The sequence below is a fragment of the Cyprinus carpio genome, chromosome A12, assembly GCF_018340385.1.
Source record: "Cyprinus carpio isolate SPL01 chromosome A12, ASM1834038v1, whole genome shotgun sequence".
Taxonomy (NCBI): Eukaryota; Metazoa; Chordata; class Actinopteri; order Cypriniformes; family Cyprinidae; genus Cyprinus; species Cyprinus carpio.
Genome location: NC_056583.1, coordinates 16,633,222 through 16,658,665, shown reverse-complemented (window position 1 = coordinate 16,658,665; position 25,444 = coordinate 16,633,222). Strand labels below are relative to the sequence as shown.

General features: G+C 36.7%; 1 protein-coding gene across 1 annotated transcript; it reads right to left on the bottom strand.

Moving 5' to 3' along the window:
- Positions 1–1,785: 1,785 nt before the first annotated feature.
- Positions 1,786–15,693, bottom strand: LOC109099283 (thrombospondin-2-like). The gene is made up of 21 exons (XM_042767847.1): positions 15,352–15,693; positions 14,815–14,885; positions 13,964–14,520; positions 13,583–13,667; positions 11,612–11,823; positions 10,921–11,155; positions 10,338–10,508; positions 10,076–10,252; positions 9,079–9,252; positions 8,785–8,912; positions 8,351–8,503; positions 7,969–8,187; positions 6,586–6,693; positions 6,320–6,479; positions 6,095–6,213; positions 5,770–6,004; positions 4,304–4,531; positions 3,942–4,213; positions 3,694–3,791; positions 2,776–2,915; positions 1,786–2,664 (listed from the first exon to the last, which is right to left on the bottom strand). Exons 2-21 carry the CDS (start codon positions 14,879–14,881, stop codon positions 2,657–2,659), a joined length of 3,546 nt encoding a protein of 1,181 aa, XP_042623781.1. The 5' UTR covers positions 14,882–14,885; positions 15,352–15,693; the 3' UTR covers positions 1,786–2,656.
- Positions 15,694–25,444: the final 9,751 nt, after the last annotated feature.

Sequence of the window (25,444 nt, the reverse complement as noted above, 5' to 3'; positions counted from 1 at the left end):
AGCTGCATGCACACGAAAACACACTTAAGCTCGCGTATCTTTAACACGTCAGCCTCTAAATGCTTTTCAAAATACTCTGCAGCATCTGAAAGCAGTGAAATGTGGGCACGCTTTCAGAGACCAGAATTACTGGAGGACAACATGCCGCCTTAATTCTACCAAGCACTGTTTTCCCCTAAATGCTCCAAAGAGAGCCCAGAGGATCACCAGATGGAAGAGAGAAAAACACTACCAAAATTGGACATGGTTAGCATGGTCCATGAGTCCATTTGCATTAATGAATTAAACCACTACTTTAAATTTGGTTTATTTTAAAATTAAGAATTGAATCATTAAAGATGCACTTAGTAGTGTTTTGTTTATGTTGCACTGGCAACTTTAATTTTCTCTTAAATGAACAATAATCACGTTTCTATATTTATCATTGATCAGTCACTCCAATTTGTTTCAAACTCAATACATTTTGCCTGATGTTTGTTCCACAGCTAGCCATATTTTCACCATGTTTGTGCTTTAAACTAAGTAAACAGTTTTAACAATGAACAGATTTATGCTGATATAAGCAATTTGAATAAATCCAAAATATGATTATTTAAATAAAATCAAACAGATACAAATAGTTGAATAAGTGCAGGAATTTTAATTCTTTACATTAAAACAATGAAAATTGAATTTTTTTTTTTTATAACTGAGTCATGTAGTTTTTTTATATAATTTTATTGACAAAAGTTATTTCATCACATATTTGCCATGAAAAGTATGAGTGATCAAAATATCAAAAACAACCTTCTGTTAGTTAATAAAAACAAGTATGATACCTAAAAATGTGACTAGCAGCAAGCCATACACTGTAGATGAATCTTGAGTCTAACATCTAATGAAGTGCTCTGTAATGCGTGGTGAATGAAATGACTTTAAATGAAACAAGTTGACATTTAAAGCATATACATGAGAGGCATAATATATAATCCTTTATCAGCTCATAAAAATATGAAATTTATATTAAATCTCTCACTGCCATTTCCTGAATGGTGCTTTCTTACTGAATAAAAAAAAAACAGAAAAGAGTGTGCTGGTAAAGTGGAAACCTTATAAATGGCTGGTTCAATGCCAAGTTAGGATGACCTAGAAACTGCAGAGTTACTGAGATCCCAATCCTGTTTTTTTACCATTGTACCTATAAGAGCAAGAAAAGTCTCTGCGGCTGGGATCACTGAGAACCGGTGTTAAAGTGATACTCCACCCCAAAATGAAAATTTTGTCATTAATCACTTACCCCCATGTCATTCCAAACCCATAAAAGCTTTGTTCGTATTCTGACCATAATTTAAGATATTTTGGATGAAAACCTGTTAGGCTTGAGACTGCCCATAGACTGCCAAGTAGGTTACACTGTCAAGGTCCAGGAAAGTATGAAAGACATCGTCAGAATAGTCTATCTGCCATCAGCGATTCAACCGTAACTTATGAAGTGCCAAGAATACTTTTTGTAAGCCAAGAAAACAAAAATAACGACATTATTCAACAATTCCTTTGTCAACAGTCTCCTCTGTGTCTCTACATATCACCGTATGCTGCGTATGCTGTTCAGTTATTTTTGTTTTCTTTGTTTACAAAAACTGTTCCCGTCGCTTCATATAACCCAGATTGCACGTCTGATGGCAGACGGAGTATTCTGACGACGACTTTCATAGCTTTTATGGACCTTGACACTGTTATTTACTTGGCAGTCTATGGGACAGTCACAGGCCTCCCGGTTTTCATCCAAAATATCTTAAATTGTGTTAAGAAGACGAACAAAGCTTTAATGGGTTTGGAACGACATGGGGGTAAGTGATTAATGACAAAATTTTTATTTTGGGGTCGAGTATCCCTTTAAGCGATGGTTACTTACATGCAGGCTTTGTAGTTTAAAAGAAATGTGAAACACCTTTACACTTCTGAAATGTTCAGGAATATTACATTACACTTCCTCTTGTCACATTCATTTTCTACTGTATGTAGATACTGTACAGTAATAGCCAATGACAAAGCCTTACTGACTTGAATGCAATTTGATAACATATGCAAAACATTCTTTTAAACCTCATCTGTAAAAAATTGTCAATGTAAACAAATAAATAAGTATGTACAATTTGTCAGTGAGGGATACATTACAAAAGAAATGATAACTAATAACCAGAAAAAAGACAAATAAGTTACAGTAGATAGTAGAAAAGGTCTGAAAATAATACATCTCCCCTAATGCTTGCAACAAACACAAAAGCCACAAAAAATGTTCTCCACAAGGATGACGAGAAAGACATATAAAAGAATAGATGAGATAAAATGAAAACGATAAACCCTCAACACTCACAGCCTTGGGTTCATTTTCAAGATGGCAGGACTCAATGTAGCATTACAAAGATTATTTGTGCAACATTTAACTGAGAATCTAAAGCAATGCTGACCAAACTTTTGTTTTATTTCATACTTGGCCAAGTGAAGGTATATTCACTTCTTGAAGGCACCTCTGGTTTGTGGAACTGAGTACTCCTCTCATGTGGGCCCTTATTGCAGAAAGTCTCATTTTCTTTTTTTACTAAGGCACTACACTGATCCGGATTTGCTTTGATCAGAAAAGTCCATGACAGGAGATACAGCACACCAATCACACTCAGTTATCTGAAAAAAAAAGAAAATATATATATATATATATATATATTATTAGAAAAAAGGAAGATCACAGGATATTTAAATGATTTTTATCTGTAAATGAAGTGCATATTTGTTCACCTCTGCATTCATATTTGAGGTCAGAGAAGAAGACGGCCTCCTGGGAGAAAACGAATAACCCGATTCTTCCACCTGCAAATGTCTTGTCATAAATGGGGCCTGAGTCTGCCATGATCTGCTTGCCTTCATACACAACAACTCTGGGAGAAAAAAAAATTACATATTTTTATAAACATAACATTTTCACATATTTTTTTTTATATTGATATGTTATAAAATGTATAAAATATACTACACACTAATTATATTTATAATATAATTGATAAAATGTACATCTTTCATATTATTTTATATAATGTAAAAATGAAATTCTCTTCTATTCAAATAAATTCTACACATATTACAAAAATATGTGTCTAGGAACACAATAGGTAGTTGCTGTTTAAAACAAGATGGAATCTGAGTCTATGCCTAATGAAACCACATTATTTTTTATATTGTTATATAGTATAAAAATGATAAACATTAATATTATATTCATAATGTTATTTAAAAAAAACTATATATATTATATTATATTATATTATATTATATTATATTATATTATATTATATTATATTATATTATATTATATTATATTATATTATATTATATTATATTGAGTATGGGACACCATACTTAGCTACACATCATGCCACATTCATGTTCAAATATAATATAATATAATAAACAAGTATAATATTCATAAGGCTATTGATAAAATTTTATTTATAATTGTTTATATTACTTTTATATATTTATATATTATATTTTTATTTATATGATTTATTATCTTTGAAATATTATATTATATTATATTATATTATATTATATTATATTATATTATATTATATTATATTATATTATATTATATTATATTATATTATATACACATCACAAAAACTATTTACTTGTAGTAGTGAAAGTCTGAGTCTGTACCTAATGAAGCCAGTCTTCGGTCTGTGGATGAGATGCCAGCGGTAGGCTGTATAGTCTTTCCAGCCCATATTCTTCGGGTCGTGCCACAGAGTGCGTACCTAAAAGATATTGGAGAGCCATCCATCATTTTAAGCACTTAGACAAACGGCACTGCTTTGAATCATGGGAATTTATTGGATGGTTTATTGTTAGTAATGGCATGAAAAGAGAAGTCTGTCAGGGCTAATACAAGTGAAGGGAGAGTTCACCTGCTGTTTGGTGTTGCCTGTGTGCCATAATGCATTGCGTAGAATTTCCCCAGTGCCTGTGGTGGAGTTGACCACCTTGAGAGAGACGCCAGAGATGCCAAACGCCTTTGATGGCTTCTCTTCCCAGTACGTCTGCGTGATCTGTTTCCACATTACTACGTAAAATCGTCGGCTAGACTGGTATCCAAACACAAAACCTGCATAGTCATCATCCCTGTCTGTATTCACATAAAAGGTCCCACTGAAATCCACAGCGCTGAACTCATCAAAGCCTGTTATAGTGCAGAAAGACAATTGGAAAATCAATACTGGCACATTTTAGCTTTTTAAGTTAGGAAATGTTTACATTAAAGCTCACTTACCCACTGCAATTCCAGGGTCTGAGTTGGCAGTCTGTACAAGCTCTTTGCCTTGGTTTCGGACCACCCAGTTGGGATCTATCTGTGTGGTTCCCTTGGGGTCGAGGTGAACCATTTGAAACTTCCGGAAATCTGTGACACTGATGGCATTGTTTTCCGGGCAGGCATCGAAGATATCCGGGACTTCGTCGTTGTCAAAATCATTCTCACAGGCGTCACCACGGCCATCCCCTGAGAGAAAACATAAGAACGTTAAACCAACTTCTAGGTTGAGTGTCAAAGTAGGTTAAACTAGACAAATAATTATAAACAGATCATTATGAGATTATGAGGTCATTTAAAGCCATATACACCGTTCGTGTTAAGACTCTTGGTATAACCATTTCATAAAATACTCCAAAGCAACTGACCTTGAAAAATCAAATCTAAGCTTCAAAACATTCAATCATTTGATCTGCAAACTACTGGCATCACAGTGTCGTCTTAGCCAAGAGGTACTTGTCCTTTTGGAAAACAATAGCTTTTCCCAAAGCTTTAGGATTGTCTCTTTAAGCCAACAAAACCTCAAAGATCTCCGGTCTCCCCATAGACCATGACAGCTTCAGCTAGCACTTCGAGATCAGAGGGCTGCTGAAAGGAAAACCCTTTATAATGCCAAGGCAAATTTCATCCCACTTAAATTTTAAATCCACTTTATAAAAGAAAACACAAGCAGTAAGCATGGCACGACAACAGAGAACTTATTCAACCATTATACCTTTTAGGCTTAATGTCAAGCTGCGTATATCTGTGTCTAAAATACCCCATAAAACACAAAAAGATGTGGAGTACTACCCCAGGATGCAACTCTTCAGCTTTTCTGATGGAGAGAAATTTATGCAATTCTTATCTGCCTGCTTTTTATGCCTTGTTTTTGATTTTCTTTTTATGGGACAGATTTTTGGACAACCCTCATAGGAAATATGAACAACATCCAAAACAACAGACTCTTGCATGACACAAAAATTGAATGCAGGATTGCGTATTAAGACAAACAGGTGTGAGGAGCCCAGAGGAAAATTCTTAACGTTGTTTATCGGTTTTCTCTGGTAATCTGCAGAGCAACTGTCCACATGATGCCATATATCATTAATTAGTCTCGTCATTATTTCAACAAATTCCTTATTCTGGAGTGAAATGGTAAAGACCAGAAATGACATATGATATATAAAGCGAGATATGAAGTGTACTGTAAGATGTTTTAGTGTAGCGGTTCAAAACACAAAAGTAATAATTTATGCAAATATATATCTTTCTAACATGTTTACATAATTTGTTCTTATAATTTTATTTACAATATTTTATGCTATTTAATTTATAATAAGCCATTATATATATAATTATTATTTTTTTATATACTATAAACAGAGACCAAAATAAGATGGATATTTTTTATGTAGTACATATAACTACCTAAGTAGTGTTTTTACCATCAGAGTCTGTTTGGTCCTTGTTGGAAACTAGTCTGCAGTTATCCCGGTCATCAGGAATGCCATCATTATCATCATCAAAATCACAAGCATCTCCTTTCCCATCTCCGTCGTGGTCTGCTTGGTTAGCATTGGCTATGTACGGGCAGTTATCCATGTTATTTTGATGGCCATCTTCATCTATGTCCTGGTTGTCATCACACTGGTCTCCAATTAGATCATTATCTGCATCCGTCTGCAAAAACAAAATGGTACATTCATTAAAAAAAATGAATAAAGATGTTTAAAAACTGCAAAAGCAGTCAGTTTCCATTTTCCTCCAGACCTGCTGTGGGTTGTGAACTAAGGGGCAGTTATCACACTGGTCTCCGACACCATCTAAATCTGTGTCTTTCTGGTCCGTGTTGTAAATGAGAGGGCAGTTGTCTCGCTCGTTTAGAATCTCTAAGAGCAGAAAGAAAAAGAAAGAAAAAGAGGGGAATCACATCTGTTGCAATCCAAAATGGGTCACATGGATTACTGTATAAACGAGGATCAAGGCTTTTTGTACCATCTCCATCCATATCAATAGAACAGGCATCTCCTTCCCCGTTGTTGTCGGTGTCGGTCTGAGCAGGGTTATGCTCATATGGGCAGTTATCACAACGGTCTCCAACATCATCCTTGTCATAGTCATATTGCCTGGGGTTATACATCAGGGGGCAGTTGTCCTGGAAGAAATATCATATACAGGTGTCTATATGCACACAGTCTATTATACACATCAGTAGCATGAAGACAAGTCCATAAACCTCACATGTACTAAATCTGCCTTACCCTTTCATCCACAATTTCATCATTGTCATCATCTTTATCACAAGCATCTCCTTGCCCATCATTGTCAAAGTCCTCCTGACCAGAGTTGGGTAAAGTCGGACAGTTGTCCTACAGAGATTGGAAAATAAATAAATAAATTAATTGCAGAAACACAGGCCTTTTCACAGTGAAAGCACAAGCAGTGCATATTGATTCGTAAAACTCATAATCTGACTCTTGTGAGCAAATCGAAGCCAAAAGCTGAAGACTACTAAAATGTGACTTAATGTTTATTAAAGAAAGCATCTGTCGCAACCTGCACATCTTCCTGACTGGAAGATTTAGCATTAGAAATTATGTTCTTCTCTCCTGAACTGCATGTGGTGACACACCTGTGGAATGTATAAAAATAAGCCACCACAACAAAACAATAAATAATAACGATTTTGTTCTTTTGTTTAATAATGTGTATGAACTTTCTATTCTTCACACAACCCTGAAAAAAATCATGGTTTCAACAAAAAACATTAAGCAGTACAACTGCTTACAAACATTTATAATAAAATGAAATGTTTATTGAGCACCAAATTACCTATTAGAATTATTTCTGAAGGAGCATGTGACTGGAGTAATGGCTGCTCAAAATTCAGCTTTGCCATTACAGGATTAAATTGCATTTTAAAATAAAGAAAACAGTTATTTAATATTGCAATAGTATTTGTTCCACAATATTACTGTTTTTTTACTGTATTTTTTTAACAAATAAATGCAATCTTGATGAGCATAAAACTTCTTACAAAAATCTTTAAATGATTGTGTTTATATACATACATATGTACACTTGAATATACAGTATATATATATATGAAATTTCAAGCTTCTTTTGCTATGATATCTCAATTCTTCATTCTGTGCATTACCAATATTTTCCTTTATTTATTATGTGCGCATATTTTATCCTTTATTTCTTTCTCACTTGGCTCTCTTTGCTTCCCAGGTTTCAGATCTATGATGTCTTGCAGATTCTGGTTCTGGTTTTTCTCCACGGTGTATCATGACATAATCAAGCAATTATTCATCACAGGAGAAGAACTATGTAATTACTGCTTTTGCTCTTTGGCTAAACACTTCACCACAAAGACATTTAAGGGATATAAAATATAAGATTCCAAAAGGCACGATAGACAGTAAACACTGGGCCAAATCAGAACACTCCTCTAGTTCATGGTCACTGGGCCCCCTGCCTGACTTGATGCCATTGTCCTGTGAGGTTTATAAAGGTGTTTGCTTTACTCTTAGCATTTTGTCTTCAATATATTCAAATGTTCTATGCATTTTTCCTATTAAATTGACACATGATTCCAAATGGAGGGCATGATACTGATTAATGTAGTTATGTAGTACCTTTTTGCAATGGTAGGTGGCATTTGCTCCACACACAAGATTCTGGTTTGGCCATCCATCCAGATCAAAGTCCTCTCCACAGATGATGCCATCTCCAGCATAACCAGTACGGCACTCACACTTGTACATTGGGTCACTGACGTGACTAAGGAAGATGCATTCAGCATACTTGTGGCAACTGTGGCTGTTGTCCTTGCAGGGGTTGTAGGGTTCACACACCTATTCATAGGGAAAAAAACAACAACAGATATTGAAACTTTGTCTATTTAAACACACATGACCCTGAACTTTGAGAACTCAATGCTGTAGGTATCCGTTGGGAGGATGGATGTAAATTAGCCATTTGGTAAGTGGTATGCAGGGTGATGTATATATGACTGACCTGTTTGTTGGTTTTAGCTGACTCCACTCCTATGCCGTAGGGCTGAGTCCCTTTGTAGCGCGGGGGGCAGGGGAGACAGTGGAATCCAGGGTCTGTATTCACACATTGCTGTAGGCCACCCACCTTATGACACAGATCTGATACCATATCGCACTGCACACCGCAGAATGCAAAGGAAGCAAAAAGAGAGAAATAGAAAAGCAGTACAAGGATCAGAAACATCAAGTTGTTGGCATTTTAAAATAACTGACCCCCTAGTCTCCATGATATTCTGACGTCTGGATATGGCTTTTGGTTCCTTTTTCAATGTAAATATATATGACTAAAAAGACAGCTGTTTGGTTTGAAATCTTAACATGCCAATTTTAATACTTAGGGTTACAAGTTTGTTTAGAAGTATTATGATGTAATTAATCTGATATGATTTTGCTCACCTCATTGACATCTTCACAGGAAGTTCCATTGCCATGGTAACCATTTGGACAGGGTCCACATTCCCAGGATCCATCAGAAGCTGTGATACACTCGACTCCGGAGAAGCAAGGGTTCGAAAGACAGCCATCTGTAAAATCAACACAGCACTCGTTTTAGTGTAAAACATCACATATTATTCTTTCTTTCTTAATTTCTGTGTCTAATGCTAAGAACATTTTAGGAGGTAAAAAGGGTAAAGCACTGTAAAAGGGCATATATGCAACATATTTTGTTCACAAGTTTGTTTTTCTTACCAATAGGACACTCCTGTCGGTTGCATACTTCATTTTCAATGGAGTCTCCAAGACACTTCCTTCCTCCATGCTGTGGTCCAGGGCTGTTACACTCCCTAACACGACTCTTCAGACCCCCTCCACATGTAGCTGAACATGTTGCCCAGGGAGACCATGGACCCCAGCCACCATCAACTAAATGGCACAACATGGGTTACTTTACGTCTGTTAGATATCCCACCCCAAATGTTTGATGCACAAATCTGTTTGTAGGGACTAAGTGCCCCCCGAGGGCATCTATGCCATCTGTTTTGTGACCTTATGAAATTAATGTTTATATAATTGTATAATATAAAGTACCATGTTGTGTTTTTAATGTGACAATGTCCATCTGCTTGTTATTCCATTTTTGTTTTGTATTAAACTGGTTATTTAGTTTTATTGTGCCATTGTTAAGCTTATGCAATTTTAAAAGAACACAACACAGATATTCTACTGCAGACTTCAAAGCACTGATATTGATGTAATGAAACTAACTAATAAAACTAGCTAAAAAACATTTTTAGATATGGATTAACTTGGATTTTATTTTGGACCAAATGTTATGTTATGTAATGCCTCCAATGTGTGCACGCACATTCCTGGCTAATGCAGAAATAACATATAAACACCCCAAATAAGCAGGCACAATACACATAGCATGCCCTCTTCTGGCAGGCACTGCTGTTCAGAAACTAAAAGTTAGCCCAGATCCTAAACATTCAATAGACCCTGATTGAAAAAACCTTAGGAAAAAACTTTAAAATTTAGGGTGTTCCCAGCCATCTGCTATGTCATGAGCATCTTTGCCATAATTCTCTGATTGAACAAACCGCCCAAATTTGTGTACCCTTCCTGCTCTAATGATAATATAACACCTGGAAAGAATAAAATCATCCTCTCAATGTTTTTCAGTTAAGATCTGAACATCAGGGTGGCTGTTAAATATAACAGTGGTGACTAAATATCCAATACTCACTTGGACAGGGGTCCTTGTTACAGCTCTGTGTCTCTCGTCCATCACCTGCACAGTCGTTTCCACCTCTTTGTGGAACAGGTGCATTGCAGTGGCGGATACGTGTGATCAGTCCCTCTCCACATGTCACTGAGCAGGCTGACCATGGAGACCATAAGCTCCAGCCACCATCCTGGCGAACTATTAGTGCAAAACATAATGTTTTTATAAGCCTGCTACAATGATTTACTGCCAGCTATCACACATACAGTGGTTGTATTCATACCTCTGCGATCACATTTTCCCAAACTGCACTTGCGTGTCTGAATCGAGGGTCCAGCACATTTATTGCTTGTGTCATCACAAGAGCGCCCCCTCTGTTGAGTGCCACTTCCACATGTGACTGTGCACTGAGTCCACTCTGACCATGGAGACCAGCCATCATCACTATCCATTGCTAGACGTAAAAAATACAACACCATAAGCAAAATGTACAAATATATATGCTGCATGTTTTTAGGACTGTACAATATTTAAACACAAAAAAGGCTGGAATCTGTAAGATTTTTTTTTTTTTTTTGAAAGAAGTCTCTTTTAGGCTTACCAAGTACATTTAACTGATCGAAAAATAAAGTAAAAACATTAATATTGTGACATATTATTACAATTTAAAATAACGGTTTTCTATTTGAATATATTTTAAAATGTATTTTTTTCCTGATATGGAAAAGATGAATTAAAGTTAAATACAAGTATGCAATTTTTATTTATTTAAATTTATTTAAATTTTGTTACCAAAGACATAAATAAAGACAACAAAACACACAAATTTGGTTGTGCTATATCTCATGCATCATGTATACACTTACGAAAGCAAACTGGACAGCATTCGCCATCGATGAAGGATGGATTGGCACATGCCACTGGAGGACAAGTGATCTGACGACAAACAACTTTTCCTTCTTGGCAGGTACATTTAGTACAGCTATCCACAATCCAGTCCTCTTTGTCCTCAAACACACGACCATCTTGCCAGCACATAGTCTGCTCCGAAAGACTCTGCATCTTATTTAATGCCTCCTTCATCGCCGTGTTTTCTTCTGTCTAAAAAGTCAATTTGAAATGAATCACACAGTTGTTCATCTTCATGCTGTAATGAGACATCATTCAGTCTTTCCACACATTCAAACATAACCAGCAGTCAAAATAACTATAAATTTTCATGCATTGAAAATTCTAGATGTTTTCCAACAGAAAACATCTAACACAGTGATTTACTGAGCTCACATTCAAGCCACAGTTATGTGGGTAGATACCAAATTATGGTCCAACTATCCTGTTAATGTGCCCACAAACATAACTGCACTCGCATTTTTTAAACATCTGACAAAATCAGTTAACTTCAACAATATGGCATGCTATATCTGCGCGTTAGATCTTAGAAGTAAGGTTAGCCTCTCTTTTCTAAGTAACAGAAGTTATACAGTAGGTGGCCAGTCTTGTTTAGGCCTGTTTAGGCGTAGGATAACACAGGTTACAAAGTGACACAACAGGACTCACCACTTTCTGCAGACCATCTATGAGGTTGCTAACGACAACTCTGAGACCCTTGAGCTCCTGGAAGAGGTTGGCCAGTTCTTCACAGGAACGTTCACACATCAGTTCTGAGGAACTGGTTGCTGGAACATCTGTATTCTGTCCAATCACGTTGGTGGCAATTGAAGATGGAACCTCCACCTCCTCTTCACTCTCGCTGACTACATTCACCTCGACTGAGGAAAGACAGAAGAAATTCTGATTAGTTTTGTGTGATGAACAGACCAGTACATCATGAATCCAGCCTGGGAGAGCATAAGACACTTCGTTTTACCATTCCAAACATTTGAAGTACTGTATACTACAATATCCAACATTTAAGATACTGATCATTAAGCAAAAAGCAGTGCAAATGAGCAAGATCTGGAAAACAAAAACAAAAAAAGAAAATTGCATCGGCCATTAGTCATAAACCTGGGTAAGCGGATATTGTGTCAGGTTGGTTGAGATGTTTTGATAGAGCCACAGTGTTTACACTTTTCAGAGAAACCACACACTACATATGGCTTACTTATAATAATTTGAGCAAGGTGGGTTGAGAGAAAGTCTTATAATGTCGGAAAAATTACACACTTCACCTTCAGGGCAAATACAAAGACTGAGAATGCAGACATTGGGAATCTCACAGCTTGACAGCTAAACCTGTTTGCAATATATATGCGACACTTAGGCGCTTGAAGATTGTAATAGGAAATCAAATGAAAACGTTTCATTGGCTCCTGTGATGTAACACACATGTAACCCCGAGCAAACTATTTCTAGGCACACAGACCTATCTCAGCAATTCTTGGTCACCGTCTTTAAAAGCTATTTTTTTTTAAAGTTATTTTTAAGTAGTTCAGAAGGAATAGTATGATATTAAAATCTGGGTGGGGCAGTAGTGTGAGTTACCCCAATAAATTATTATTAAAAATCTAATATAAAACATTTAGATTTTATATTAGACCACTGTAAATATCTTCACTTGATTCATTTGTTATTGCTAGATAACAAAGAAAGGAAGGACAGTATCAAAGATAACTTCATAATTTCTGGATAAATGACGTGTATATTACCATCACACATAAAGAGGTATTTGTTGAACATACTCAAGACGTTCAAAACATGTCAACACCATGATAGTATTTTGGTTTGAACTCCCTTATGTGAAGCCAGGACAGTTTTTCTATATTTGTGGAACTCATTTAATTCTCAAGTAGCTATAAGTGTGTGTCTGCGTGTGTATGTGGCAGTGTGAGTGTGTGTGGTTGCATTTATGTTTAACTTTAACTTCCCTTCTCCCTTCTTGGCCTTATGACCTACTGACCTGTCTATTTGACCACACACAATTAGTTGCTTCTATCAATTGCTTCTAACAAGATAAAATCATTTAAATACAAGCTAAAGATGACCTACATGAAATATTTGTAAAATTACAAAAACATACCAATCTTACACCCTAAATCACAAGGGCAGATGTGCTCTTAAAACACTTGCAAAGTCAGACGGGATGGATGGCCTATTTAGACAAATACAGGCTTGTAATATATGCACATTATGGCAATTCCAAGCTAATAATTTCTTCAGTCACGCTGGTTGCTGCTAATCTGAGTGAGTGCGCACAGGTCTCCACAAGCGTGAGCCAGTATAAACATGTTTATTAAGAAATTTAAGTGTCAAGAGCCAAAAACCTGCCCCTGAGCAAAGGATGTCAAAAGTCAGAAGTTTAAGAACCCATTCTTTCCAAAGCCACCATTCGGTTGACACCGAAGAAAACCTTAACACAAAATATTCCAACAAAAGTGGACATCATTATGGAACAAATCCCTTCCTGTCTGTGAGTTATATATTCCTACAGCAGTTCCAATTAAACAGGAACTTCATCTTGATCCCACAAATCTTTTTTGGCTGGATAAAAGTGTTAAAAGAATGTTAAGACTCACAAGCCCCTCCTACCTGGGTTTCCAAGATCACATCCCCTGCTCTCCAGAATGTCCTCAAGTGGGATGTCAAAGATAAAACGTACATTCTGCAGCAAGCCCTGAAAGAAACAACAGCTGCTGTCAGGCTTACTTTGCCAATTTTCAACTGTTCACATATAACTCCCAGGACTGGGATGTTGGGTTGGATTTACAGAACACTGGAGGATCAGCTGTAATTTATTACTCATTTTCCAGCAACTTGCTTGGCATGCACTGCTACTATTAATGCCAACTAAATTGCCTTACAAAGAGCAAAAATTTATTAGTTACTATTCTTGATATCCTGTAGCTTATGTCCTAATGCTTTCTATTGGCATGCACTTTATTTTTCTTGATTATGGGAGGAAAAACATACCCTAAAATGGCTTTCTCGTGTGGCCCCTTTGGCTACATACATACGACCACCTGTGGCGCTCAGGTGTTCATAGAAAGGTTCATCGAGAATAAAGCTATCAATAAGTACACAACCAATGTACAAAGTTGCCATCTCTCCATGAACATAGAGTGTTACATTCTTCCACTGTGAATCCGAGAGGTCTACATCCTCAAAAGAGATCACATTTCGTGAGCCATCAGCCCACCAGTACACCAAATCTAAAGTGTTGGTTCTTCCGTCCGAAACAACTTCAAACTGTCTGCGCTCTCCGGGGCCTTCCAGTGCAAGAATGGTGCCACGGGATGTGCGGTCCTGGCGCAGAGTGGCTGTCAGAATGAAGCCTTCATTGTTTTGTATCTGCAAAAGAAGTTTTTGTAGCGCTGAGGAGCTGACTGAGGGGAGCTGGTCGAAACGGATGAAGCGGTATGCTGGAGCATCGCTGTCCAGGCCTTTGAAAAGCTTCACACCGATAGTCTTGTGTGTGATCCTACTGGTTTCAAACAAGTCAAAAACGGTCTCATCTTCCAGTTGTGCATCTAAAAATGGGTACATGTTTTGTTATTTTACATTTGGTTAATCTATATTCAATTTGTCACTATATACAAATCCTGACTCCATGTTTATTGAGCTATATGGAATATTTTACACCACAGGACCATTTAAAATGAAGGCAAAATGTTGATTAAAGTTGGTGTAACATGTACATAACATGCTTTCCCTTGTACACACACACACACGTACACACACACACACACACACACACACACACACACACACACACATATATATATATATATATATATATATATACAGTAAGTATACAATATTACCTTGAGATTTTACGGAGGTGTACAGAAGCAAAAGGGCCAACATTCGGAGACATCTTCGGAGAATCATTCTTCTATGGATAACAGTGGTAACCAAATATTAATTTTTCACGTTTATTAAATTACTTGCCCCACAGTGGTTCTGCTCTGCTGAAAACCAGGAGACCTCACCTAGCATTAAAATATTAGACATGCCCAAATTTTTCAAAGGAATTCCCGTTTGTCTTTTGGCATCCATAAAAAACTTTTTTTTTTTATTACACCCGTCATATGTACATAAAGTAAAGTATTTACTGACGAATGATAGCTACTGAACAATAAGCCATTGATCGGCGTAGAGTTGCTATGGTTACCTGTTCACGCGCTTGCAACTTGGCGCACTCTGGCTAAAATGTAATATTTGTGGTAATGAATCAGCAGTAAAAAACACTGTTAAAACGCATATACAGCCTATGTAAAAAGAATACACACTTTTAACAACCCACGCCACATTTGTTTTGCCTTCAAATTGACCAGATAAGTGACAAGCACCTTACTTACCCGAGCCAAAGGTGAACTCCGTTTATTACAGCAAAAATTAACTAAAAAAAATCTCTATATATATATCTATATATATGTATGTATGTACAAGACGAAAATATCTATCAGCGCTACTCCTCATACAGTTCCACAATGGTAAACGATCAAAAATTCATTGCGTAAAACCTGGAGATGCCACAGGTTCCCAAGCGCAAAGTTTAAAATTCGCGCACGAAGCGGCTTACACGGTTCGCGGAGGACTGCAGTCAGTCATGAGGTGTTAGTGAACAATGTCTTTATGCTCCAAAACTAAGACGTGATAAATCCAGATGATTTCGGACTCACGGGCTCGCTCCTCACAACTGATCTCTGTTGGATTTTATCACGAGGGGCGCATATTTCGTTTCAAAAGGGGAGGGTTTGGAGTGCTGGAGGAGGGTTGCGGGTTGTTGCTGTGACAGTTTTCATTAGCAAATGCAGTTCTGAATCGCGCCTGGGGTAAGGGTGAAGACCAAAATGTGAGCATAGGTAGCCTATGTGAGAAGGTTAAAACTGAAGTCCGGTTTATATTAAAAAGCGATAGAAAAGAAGTGTCAGTGGACAAATGCCAGATACTTCACACCAAATATCTGTAAGAGAGATACACCGAGAGAGAGAAAGAGAGAGTACATATGTACAGTATACAACTATAATGTTACTTATAAATTAAAACAATATAATAATATATTATAATACATAATAATTTTGCATAAATAATGCCCAATAAATATTCAGACAGACAGACACACAGACAGACAGACAGGTAGATAGATAGATAGATAGATAGATAGATAGATAGATAGATAGATAGATAGATAGATAGATAGATAGATAGATAGATAGATAGATAGACAGACAGACAGACAGATAGATAGATAGATAGATAGGGTTAAAAGGAGGACATCATTGTATATTTCACTACTTTATGCTGAAAATGACATTATATCCTGTATAGGTCTGAAAGTTTCCCCATGAGTGCTGCCCTCTTTTAAGTGCCTGATTAGAGTTAGCAAAATAATTCTTCCTTCCTTTGACCGAATTGGAGTGTCCGTGGAGTCTAAATTACAAATCCAGGTTTTTCAAACAGTCTCTGATATTTTTTTGCGAAGATGTGCACTCTGGAGAGCTTCAAAAGTTTCTATGTACAACATGTTTTTACAGCGTTGAACATTGTAGCCTATCACAGATGTATCTGTTGATTTCTTGAACGCAACGGCCAATCAGAGATGTTTTAAGGGGTTATATGATGTGATTTAAATTTTTCCTTTCTCTTTGGAGTGTTACAAGCTTGTGGTGCATAAAGAAGATCTGTAAAGTTGCAAAGACTAAAGTATAAAAGTTATAAAAGTTAAGACTCATCCACGCCCTCCTGAAACGGTTCGTTCTAACACACCCCCACATCTCTACGTCACTATGTGGGAAGATTTGCATAACGCTGCCCAGATGTTCACGCAAAGAAAGAAGGCATACCTTTTATTCTCATTATAGTATTGTTGTTGCTGCTGCCGCCATATTGACATAAAATAATGTGTTTTTTTAACCTTAAACCACATAAACACATTGCATTACACCAAATACACAAAATAATGTTCTTTTTAGCAGCATCATATGACCCCTTTAAGAGAATCCACTCACTGCTCAAAACGCCAGAGTTAGCCAATCCATTCAGAATTTGAATAAATGGGGGATTCCCTCCTGAAATCGCAATGATTGACATAGTTATAACAATGGACTGGACAAAATATGATGTCAAAATAGATGTGCATGTTATATATAGGGTCGCTCTAAAAAAAGTTTGAAAACCACTGCTTTAAAACTTATGCCCTTCATCTATCCAAAGTTATGATGCACATTTTTGTAACTGCAATCTCCAAAGCAATCACAGCGTAACCTAGTCAAAATTTATAGCAAAGCCTCTGATCCTCCTTACGTCACAGAACCTAATGCCCACATTACATAATAAGCAGATAGCCTTCCCCTTTCTTCACCTCCCAAAGTATTTATATCATTAAAACGGAACATTTAGCTAATGACTTCCAGTCATTGCACTCTCTGAGCTAACAATGAGAGAATGCTAGACAAAGTCTTTAGAATTCCCATTTTATCTCAGCCATTTTACATCTTAGGCCCCAGGGAAATCTTTGTTACCAATTTATTTTTTATGTTCCTTTCCGCTTGGGCAATTTACACAGTTTCCAATCTTGTGAAAGTCAGAAATGGGTATGCATGTGTGACTGAATTTTTTGGAACAATGCAAAGTGAAATCCACCAAATGCCATGGGCTATGTGAGTCAATACGTTAACAAATTCTTCTGAAACTTCAATTGGGCATTTACTCACGTTTCCCTCTGAATCATTAAACGTAATGTTTTTGTTACTTCTGAAGAAAAAAACATGTAGACTTTTCCTCATGCATTAAAGAAGTGCACTGCAGACTAATATGCTAGAAATAATAGTTTGCCATATTTTCTTATTGGAAATTTATAAAGCAGGAGAACGATTACATTTCAGAAAACAGTGCAAGTTATGTATCAATATAAAATACTGAGATGTCCAGTAAACAGATGGTTTCTACCGACTGTTCCCTGTTTATGATAGAAAGCATTGAATTAGCATTGAAAGTCTCTAGTTTCATAGTCGGACTCTCTTGTTCAAATTGTGTGACAGGCAACATCTATAAATCAGAGTTGTGGGTAATATTTCTAAGTCAGGAAAAGAGAGATGATGTTATTGAATCAGTCAGTAAGATAAATCTGGTTTCCTTGCTGAAGTGGAAAAGTGGAGCCTGTGGTGGTTCATTTAGATTTAGACTTTTCTAAATTCTCCAGATTTGACTAGTTGACTAGTTTTCCTAAATAGCCATTCCTGCATGAAGCATATTTAGAGTTTTTAGACAACCTTTTTTTAAGAGCGTATGAATCCCGGTGTTTTTCCACAAATAATTTCAAGGTATGTAGGGCACTGAAATCAATTCCTATTTCTTCTATTCAGTTTCCTCTAGATCATTTGATAGGATTTTGTGTTTTCTTCTATTTTTAAATAATCTCTCAGTATTTTTGCCAACATCTGTTTTTCTCACAATGACTATAAAGCCAGGAAACACCTTAATGTCCTACCAAGCCAATATCCATTATTCATATACTAAAAATGTTATAAGGATCAATAAAATTATGTATAAAACTTAATTGCTTACAAATGGTCAGTAATTATAAAGGAATTATTATTTTTTTAGTTAAATCGTCTTTTTTTTTTTTTTTTTTTTACTGTTTATTAAATGGGATTTAGAATTTTTTTTTCTATACCCCATTGCATGACCACAGGGAAAGCAGAGGAAATGCAGTAACAGTGGGAGAGGCAGTCGTTCCATTTATCAAAGGTACTCAGAACAGAAGTGACTGACAGGCATACCGCTGCATTGTATTATTCCTTGTTTTGCTTATTTTATCTCTGTACTGTGCATGGATTTACGATCTTGCCCTTGGGCTTCTAAAATAGTGTCTCAAAAGTGGTTTACTAGTTCAAGGTTCAGCTGGTTTATAACAATTGCCCCTGGCTGCTGGTGGCTTGTGTCTCAATTTTGAGGCTTCAATAACGGGTAACTGTTTTTATTCATTTCAAGATACCAACTTGCTCAATCACTGGCATCTTGTGCAAACTCATGCACTCATTTCACATCAACAAAAAACATGTCAGACAACCTTTGATGATATTTTTGTTTTTCAGAAATGTAGCCAGACATTTTTTCATGATGATAAGATCAGATTTTTGATGGTAAATGGGGTCAGTATAGAAGTCATTCTGTTATCGCGGGGTTTTAATTTGTCAAAGACCTCATGGTGGAATTTGAACCTGATGACCTTCAGCTAAACCTTTGATCTTTCCAGACACACTTGATCTTACTTGAGATGACTTATTTAATTCAGATTAAATAAAACAAAGCTTTCCTCATGAATGACAATATTCAACTTTCCTTCCATCCGCCCCAACCTAAGAATGAACCCATGGAGCAAAACTCCAATTTTTTTCTGAGCTGTGGTCTTTTCTAATCGTGCTGAGGCTTTATTCCTCTTCTTGGACATGAAATACATCCCTAACCTCACTCAAAGTGTTTGATGGGGATCCTACCCAAAGTGATAATGAGAGAAATTCCCCAGGAACTGTTTCCTCCTCACTGCAAGGACTGTTTGAATTGGGTTAATTGGAACTAGCCAAACACAGCGCTACTCTTCCTAACTGGTAGAGGAACTCACTCATGAAACCGGCAGAAGATTTGTCTTCGAGATCTAATACTGGTTTTTCTTTTGAGACATTTTGGAAAGCCAGGAGAATATACTGTACACATATACTGTACAACTCCCTCTATTCACAATCATTCTGATAGTTCACCCGAAAATGAAAAATCCTGTTTTCATTTACCCACACCCATATTACATTATTTCTTCTGTGGAACAAAAAAGAAGATATTTTGATGGATCGATGTTTCAATTCTTTTGTCCATATGATGAAAGTTAATGGGGTCCCAAACAACACTATATCCCATTTAATTTCATTGTTTGGACAAAAACGCCACTTCTTTTGTGTTCCACAGAGAAACGAAATGTGGTTTATAAAGACTACCTGTTTTCTGTTTGGTTGGCGTGTTCATAAGCTGTCCAGTTTGTTCTTCTGGCTCATGTTGGCAAAAACAAATCAAGTCAAGTGCTTAGGAGGCTTCCATGTGTGACTATGATGATGGAAAACACAAATAGCATGTTAACACTCCTTTTCTTGAGGTCTTTGAAACCGCCAAAAGAGGGAAGCAGGTGAGAAGTTGGTTTACCAGGCTTTAGCAGCTGATATGTCACACAGAAAAGGGTTCCAGCACTGAGATTCAGGGAATCAAGCTCCATCTCTACATCCAGATGTGAATTCAACCTCACAGAGAGGTAGAGGAACATTCTTATGGAAAGGCACTGGAGATGGTGAGTCATGGCTTTCACAGCCTGTCGCACACAAACGACTAGCCACGATATAGTCACATTCAGAGTTCAGTGGAAAATGGCTGTGTAGACTAAGAGAGAGAAATGATTTTCAATAGAGGTTATTGGTACAACAGATCATACATTTAAACATACGCAAGGTGTTTGATAGTATCAAGCCTATACATACAGTTAGACACAAGCAATGAAGCTTTAATATTCCATTCATTTTTAAAAGACCTCTTCTTTGAGTACATGTCTGCTCAGGCCAAACATGAGATGAGTCTCCATTTCCCATAATCAGCACCAGCTTCCTGTGGTGATACCCAAGTCTCTGCAGACCGGCATATTTTGAGTGACAGCTCTCCATCCAGGGCTCCACCACAAATAAAGGAAATAAGAGGCACTGCTCCAAGTTTTTTTCCACAAATGTGCAACAGTGAAACTCTTTAACACACTTACCCAGAAAGCTGTGAAGGTTAGCATGAACGCAATGGCGAAAGACATGTCTAAATCCCTAGCAGGATTCTTACCTACTGGTATATCACATTATTAACACATAAACACATCACATTATTATCACATAAACACATTATTCTCTTTCATCCAAACAAAAGGGTTCAAAGCTGCTAGACTCTGAATTCTGTGGTTTAAACATGAAAATGTGTTAAATGAGGCTGAAAATGCTACATGCCATTGGTTGCTGAAAGCAAAATCAAAGTTTGATGATCATAGTTGTTCCTTAGTGAGATGATGCAGCCCAGGGGATCCTCATTTGAAAAAAATTAAAACAGCCGAAGGTTTTCTCTCCTCTGCTTGACGCACTGTCTAGACTGTCCCCTTTGCATTCCTAATTGGAACACAACTAGGACCTGCTGCTGTCTTGTGGACTGTTTAAGAGTATAAAACAATCAACACTCAGTGTACTAAAGCATCGCAGCCAGCTGAAATGGTTTCGAAAGTTTCGAAAGAATTTGGCCTTTATTTCTCTTTCTCAAACTTGGCTGCTTTTGTAAGTCATAAGTACAAATCATCTAAATTTATGAAGTGATTAATATAAAACCATACTGACAAACTTATCAAATTGTTCAGCAATCTAGAGTACCTTTGGGATTTGTTAATGAGCACAAACAGATTTACAAGCCTAGAAATACTATATTCACAAATAATCAGCGCTGTAGGTCACAGGCTTATTAGACAGCTTTGAAAGTTCTAAATATCTAAAAGAAACATTGGCAATACTTGATGCATTCTACCGTCTGTCTGAAGAGTTCAGTCTTAGGGTCAAGTTGCACATGTATTCCTGGTTAAAACTAGCTTGGAGCACATCATAAATCAGGGATGGTGAAAATCTTCTTTTATGAGCGGTAGACAAAGCTCTTGTACAGGAATCCAAATCTTACTCTATAATTCCAGTAAACGCTTGGACATTCGTAGATGATGCAGGACTGAGGCATGAAGTATTAAAAATTTACAACCTACCGGCTTTTCCTTTTATCTCTGATGCTGTAAGAGTCCAAGGGGAAAATCCTGGAAGAAGCATCGGTTGTTTAGCAGAATGGTGTGCACCTGTCAAATAAACAAACAAATAAACAAAAATCTTTTGAAATGTGAGAATTACATAGGAGAAAGTGTTGCATGTGACTGTCTGGACAAGAAACCATAATTTTCTGTAGTTCTATGTCTGTTTGTTCTCAGTCTCTTTTGATTTAATCATCCAGATGTCTGTTCAGAAGAAAAACTTAGCTAGGAAAATTTGCTGCAGCTTTATCAAAACATTTCCATTTACCAATCAGTTTCATCTGCTCTGACTTTTTAATCATCTCTTCGGTTATCTTGGCTTTAGTTCTACATCTTTTCAACATCATCTTGACTGTTCAATCAGTTGAATTTCTTTAGTAATCAAATGCTTAATCAAGGGATGTGACCTGAACATATTTCACTTTGCATCATCCAGTTATAATAGTGTTTTGTTTTTGAGGGTGACGAACAATATATTTCGTTTAAATAAATAAAACATTAAAATCAATTTTAAATGTTATTGAAATTATATTTAAAGGTTAACAAAGTGAGTTTTAGGTGAGGGTAAAGTAACCTAATTGTTAAACATGGAAAATGAGCATTACATTTTGTACAACTACAGTACATTATGCATTACACACAGAAACAGTTGGGAATACAGTGTAAACCAATTCATAGCAGACAGCACTGTAAGAGCTGGCACTGACATTTATTTGGCTTGTCTTGCATTTAAATTGAGCTTCCACATCAAGGGGGGCGAAAGCCATGTCGGCATGTTCACACACTCCAGGCAGTCCCTTTATAATCAGAACTTCTCATGCTCTCAGAGGCTGAAATCATCAAATTTTTATTAATTATTATTACTATTATTGCATGGTATTTCAGCAGAAAACATGTGTCCTATTCACAAAACCACTATACAGTTTCAGTTTTAGTAAACTTCCTCCTCAATGTCTTGACGTACTGAATAGGCATCCTATAGTTTTCAAGAATGTGCCCTTAAATCAAACATAGCCTATTTCATTCAAATATAATGTAAGCTATGTGTGGTTAGAGAAGCAAGATTCAAGTCTCTAATCATGCTATCTAAAGTACAGAACACTCTAAAGGATGGATTTTCTTTTCTAGCTGTCTGACAGGTGGACAGGTTTATGATGGAGATGCATGTTGAGTGCATGCAACTTGCCCCAGATCCAGTGACTCAGGAAAAGCCCTGGAGAGAACTCCCAAAGCTGTCGTGAGGTCCACCAACAGAATATGATTACTTTAACATTCTGGGAGTCCCAACCCCCTCTTGCAAAAGCACTTTGTCCAGTACAGGAGAGGAAACAAGACAGCAAAACTCTGTCAGGCATTGGTGACTCAGGAGAAACCAAACATTTTTTCTTCTGCCTTGCTACCTTTGATTTTGGTTTTCTAATGGTCTACACTATCAACTCAGCCAGTTCAAAACTTTATCCTAGTATGAAGCATTATCCATCTTTTACTATTTATTTTAGCACATCCAGTGATCTTGTACCTATTCTGATATGATGGGTTTTTGTGATTTTCTCCATTCCAGCCCTCATTTGAAAGAAAACTAACATGCCATTCAGTTACATAACTCTTAAATTATGAACATCATATATTTAATTTTAGTTAGTGAATATGGGGGTATATATGACTGGACCTGTTTTTTTTAAACTTAACTCAAAATGATCAGATATTTCACCACATATTTATAAGTCAGTGCTTTGAATTGGAATATGGACTTAGATATGTTGGAAAGTTATATTAATCTTCATGCATTTCAAGTTTCTTAATTTGTTTTAAGTTCTTGGCCTATAATTATACAGGACCATAAAGAAGTGACAGAAAACATCCAGACCACACAACGATGGTGTCCATAATTTCAGAGTTTTGTAACTTACCAGCACTTTTTTTTTTTTTTTTGCTCTCAGACAAAGACTGGAAAAGATGAAAAAACGACAAAACCCGAGGAAGGACAACATGACTGAAGAAGCTAAACTAAACAGTCAAAGATGGATAAATGTTTATGCTAGGAAGTTTTGAACCTGATGAGTTAACAAAGTAGCAAAAAATGTCACATGCACTGCTTACCAGCTTTTTGGTTTTTAAATGGACAATTGAATGGAGTACACATCTGTAAGACATTACAGTCTGTGGATATAAACAATAGGAAATGTTATCTTACTAGTCTTGGTCTTTGAGTGTGGGAGTTTAACACAATAAATGCAAAACCATTAGAGGTCCTTTCCGTTCTCCAGGACCTTTGGGTCAGATCACTGCACAGGATAGCTACTTATTCTGAACCTGTGAGGTCATTACACAGGACTTTGTTCATCATGCCAAGCTCCTCTCAAGCAGCACAGGAGACAGGCCTTGAGATATCATTAAATTCTAAGTCCTCGGTGGGAGCAGAGTTCCAGGAGCAGCCTTGGAATGTTCCAACATTCCCTTTAAAGTATAGCTTGCTTTTCTTCAATCACAACGTGATTAGTTGTCAAAGAGAAGTGCCAGACTGTTGAAAGAAATCAAAATGGTGCACCAATAACATCATCCTCAGGTCATATTTCATCAAATAATTCTTAGCTGACTGAAAGATCCTGAACCATCCAGGAATAGATATATTTTATCTTAGAGGTGTACTATCTGCATAGTTTGCTAAAATGGAAAAACAGTTGACAGAAAACCTACAGCTCCACTGATGTTCCTGGTTGTTGTGTCTTAACTGTGTTCTCTTAAGGGAAGGATAAATCTTGATGACTGGATGATTTGAATTTAAGAAAGGTGGAGGAAAAATACAAGATATCCCCATCCTGTTCTGCACCTGTGGAAGTGAGAGCAGTACGTCATGTTTTCCAGGCAGAAATTAATTCAATTCTCTTTAGCCGACTTCATATGCTACTTACCAGATAAACACACATGCACGTGATCACTCACACACTGTTCTTAAACATTTAAATGGTACAAACCAAATAAACTCTAGGCCATGTTTAGACTAGACAGTCACTTGCTTGAAGCTGAACCAAAAAATAAATAAATAAAGCACTGTTATGATGACCCAAAAATATGTTAAATAAAGGTAAGGTAGCATTTTGGTATGCCAAAACAAAAGGTAGCTATACAGCTGTCACTTAAAGAGAAATTAATCTGTTATGGGAGCTGAATGAAATTACTGGCATCAGCACTTCGAGTCTGATTCTGCTGGGCTCCTGGAAACATCCAGAGCTGCCATTAACGATGTTGCTGCCATAAAGTTTTCACTGCACTCTTACCTGCTTTCTCCCGGGCCAATGTCTCCCTGTCTACACACAGGAAGATTTATAGCTATTTGTTTTGTCCAACATTTTAAGATAAAAACAGCTATATCTCTATCAATCACCACTGCTACTAAGGAAGAATCCAGACAAGATTTTTTTTTCTGGCCTTACATTGGGGAGAAGAGAAAATTTCCATATGATATTTGAAAAAAGAAAGAAGGGGGGCAAAGGGATGCTGGAGTGTGAGAGAAAGGGAAGAGGAATCATCCGCAGTCTTTAGCGAGTTCAGACAAAACCAGATGTTGAGATGTTTTTATACCAGACAGAGCATCA

Excerpts from the sequence above, each read along its gene's own strand:
- LOC109099283 (XM_042767847.1), bottom strand. The coding sequence starts at position 14,881 with ATGATTCTCCGAAGATGTCTCCGAATGTTGGCCCTTTTGCTTCTGTAC. Across the intron at positions 11,156-11,611 it reads TAGATGGTCTGCAGAAAGTG|ACAGAAGAAAACACGGCGAT; the intron begins GTGAGTCCTGTT and ends TTGACTTTTTAG. Across the intron at positions 8,504-8,784 it reads CCTGTGAAGATGTCAATGAG|TGCGATATGGTATCAGATCT; the intron begins GTGAGCAAAATC and ends TGCGGTGTGCAG.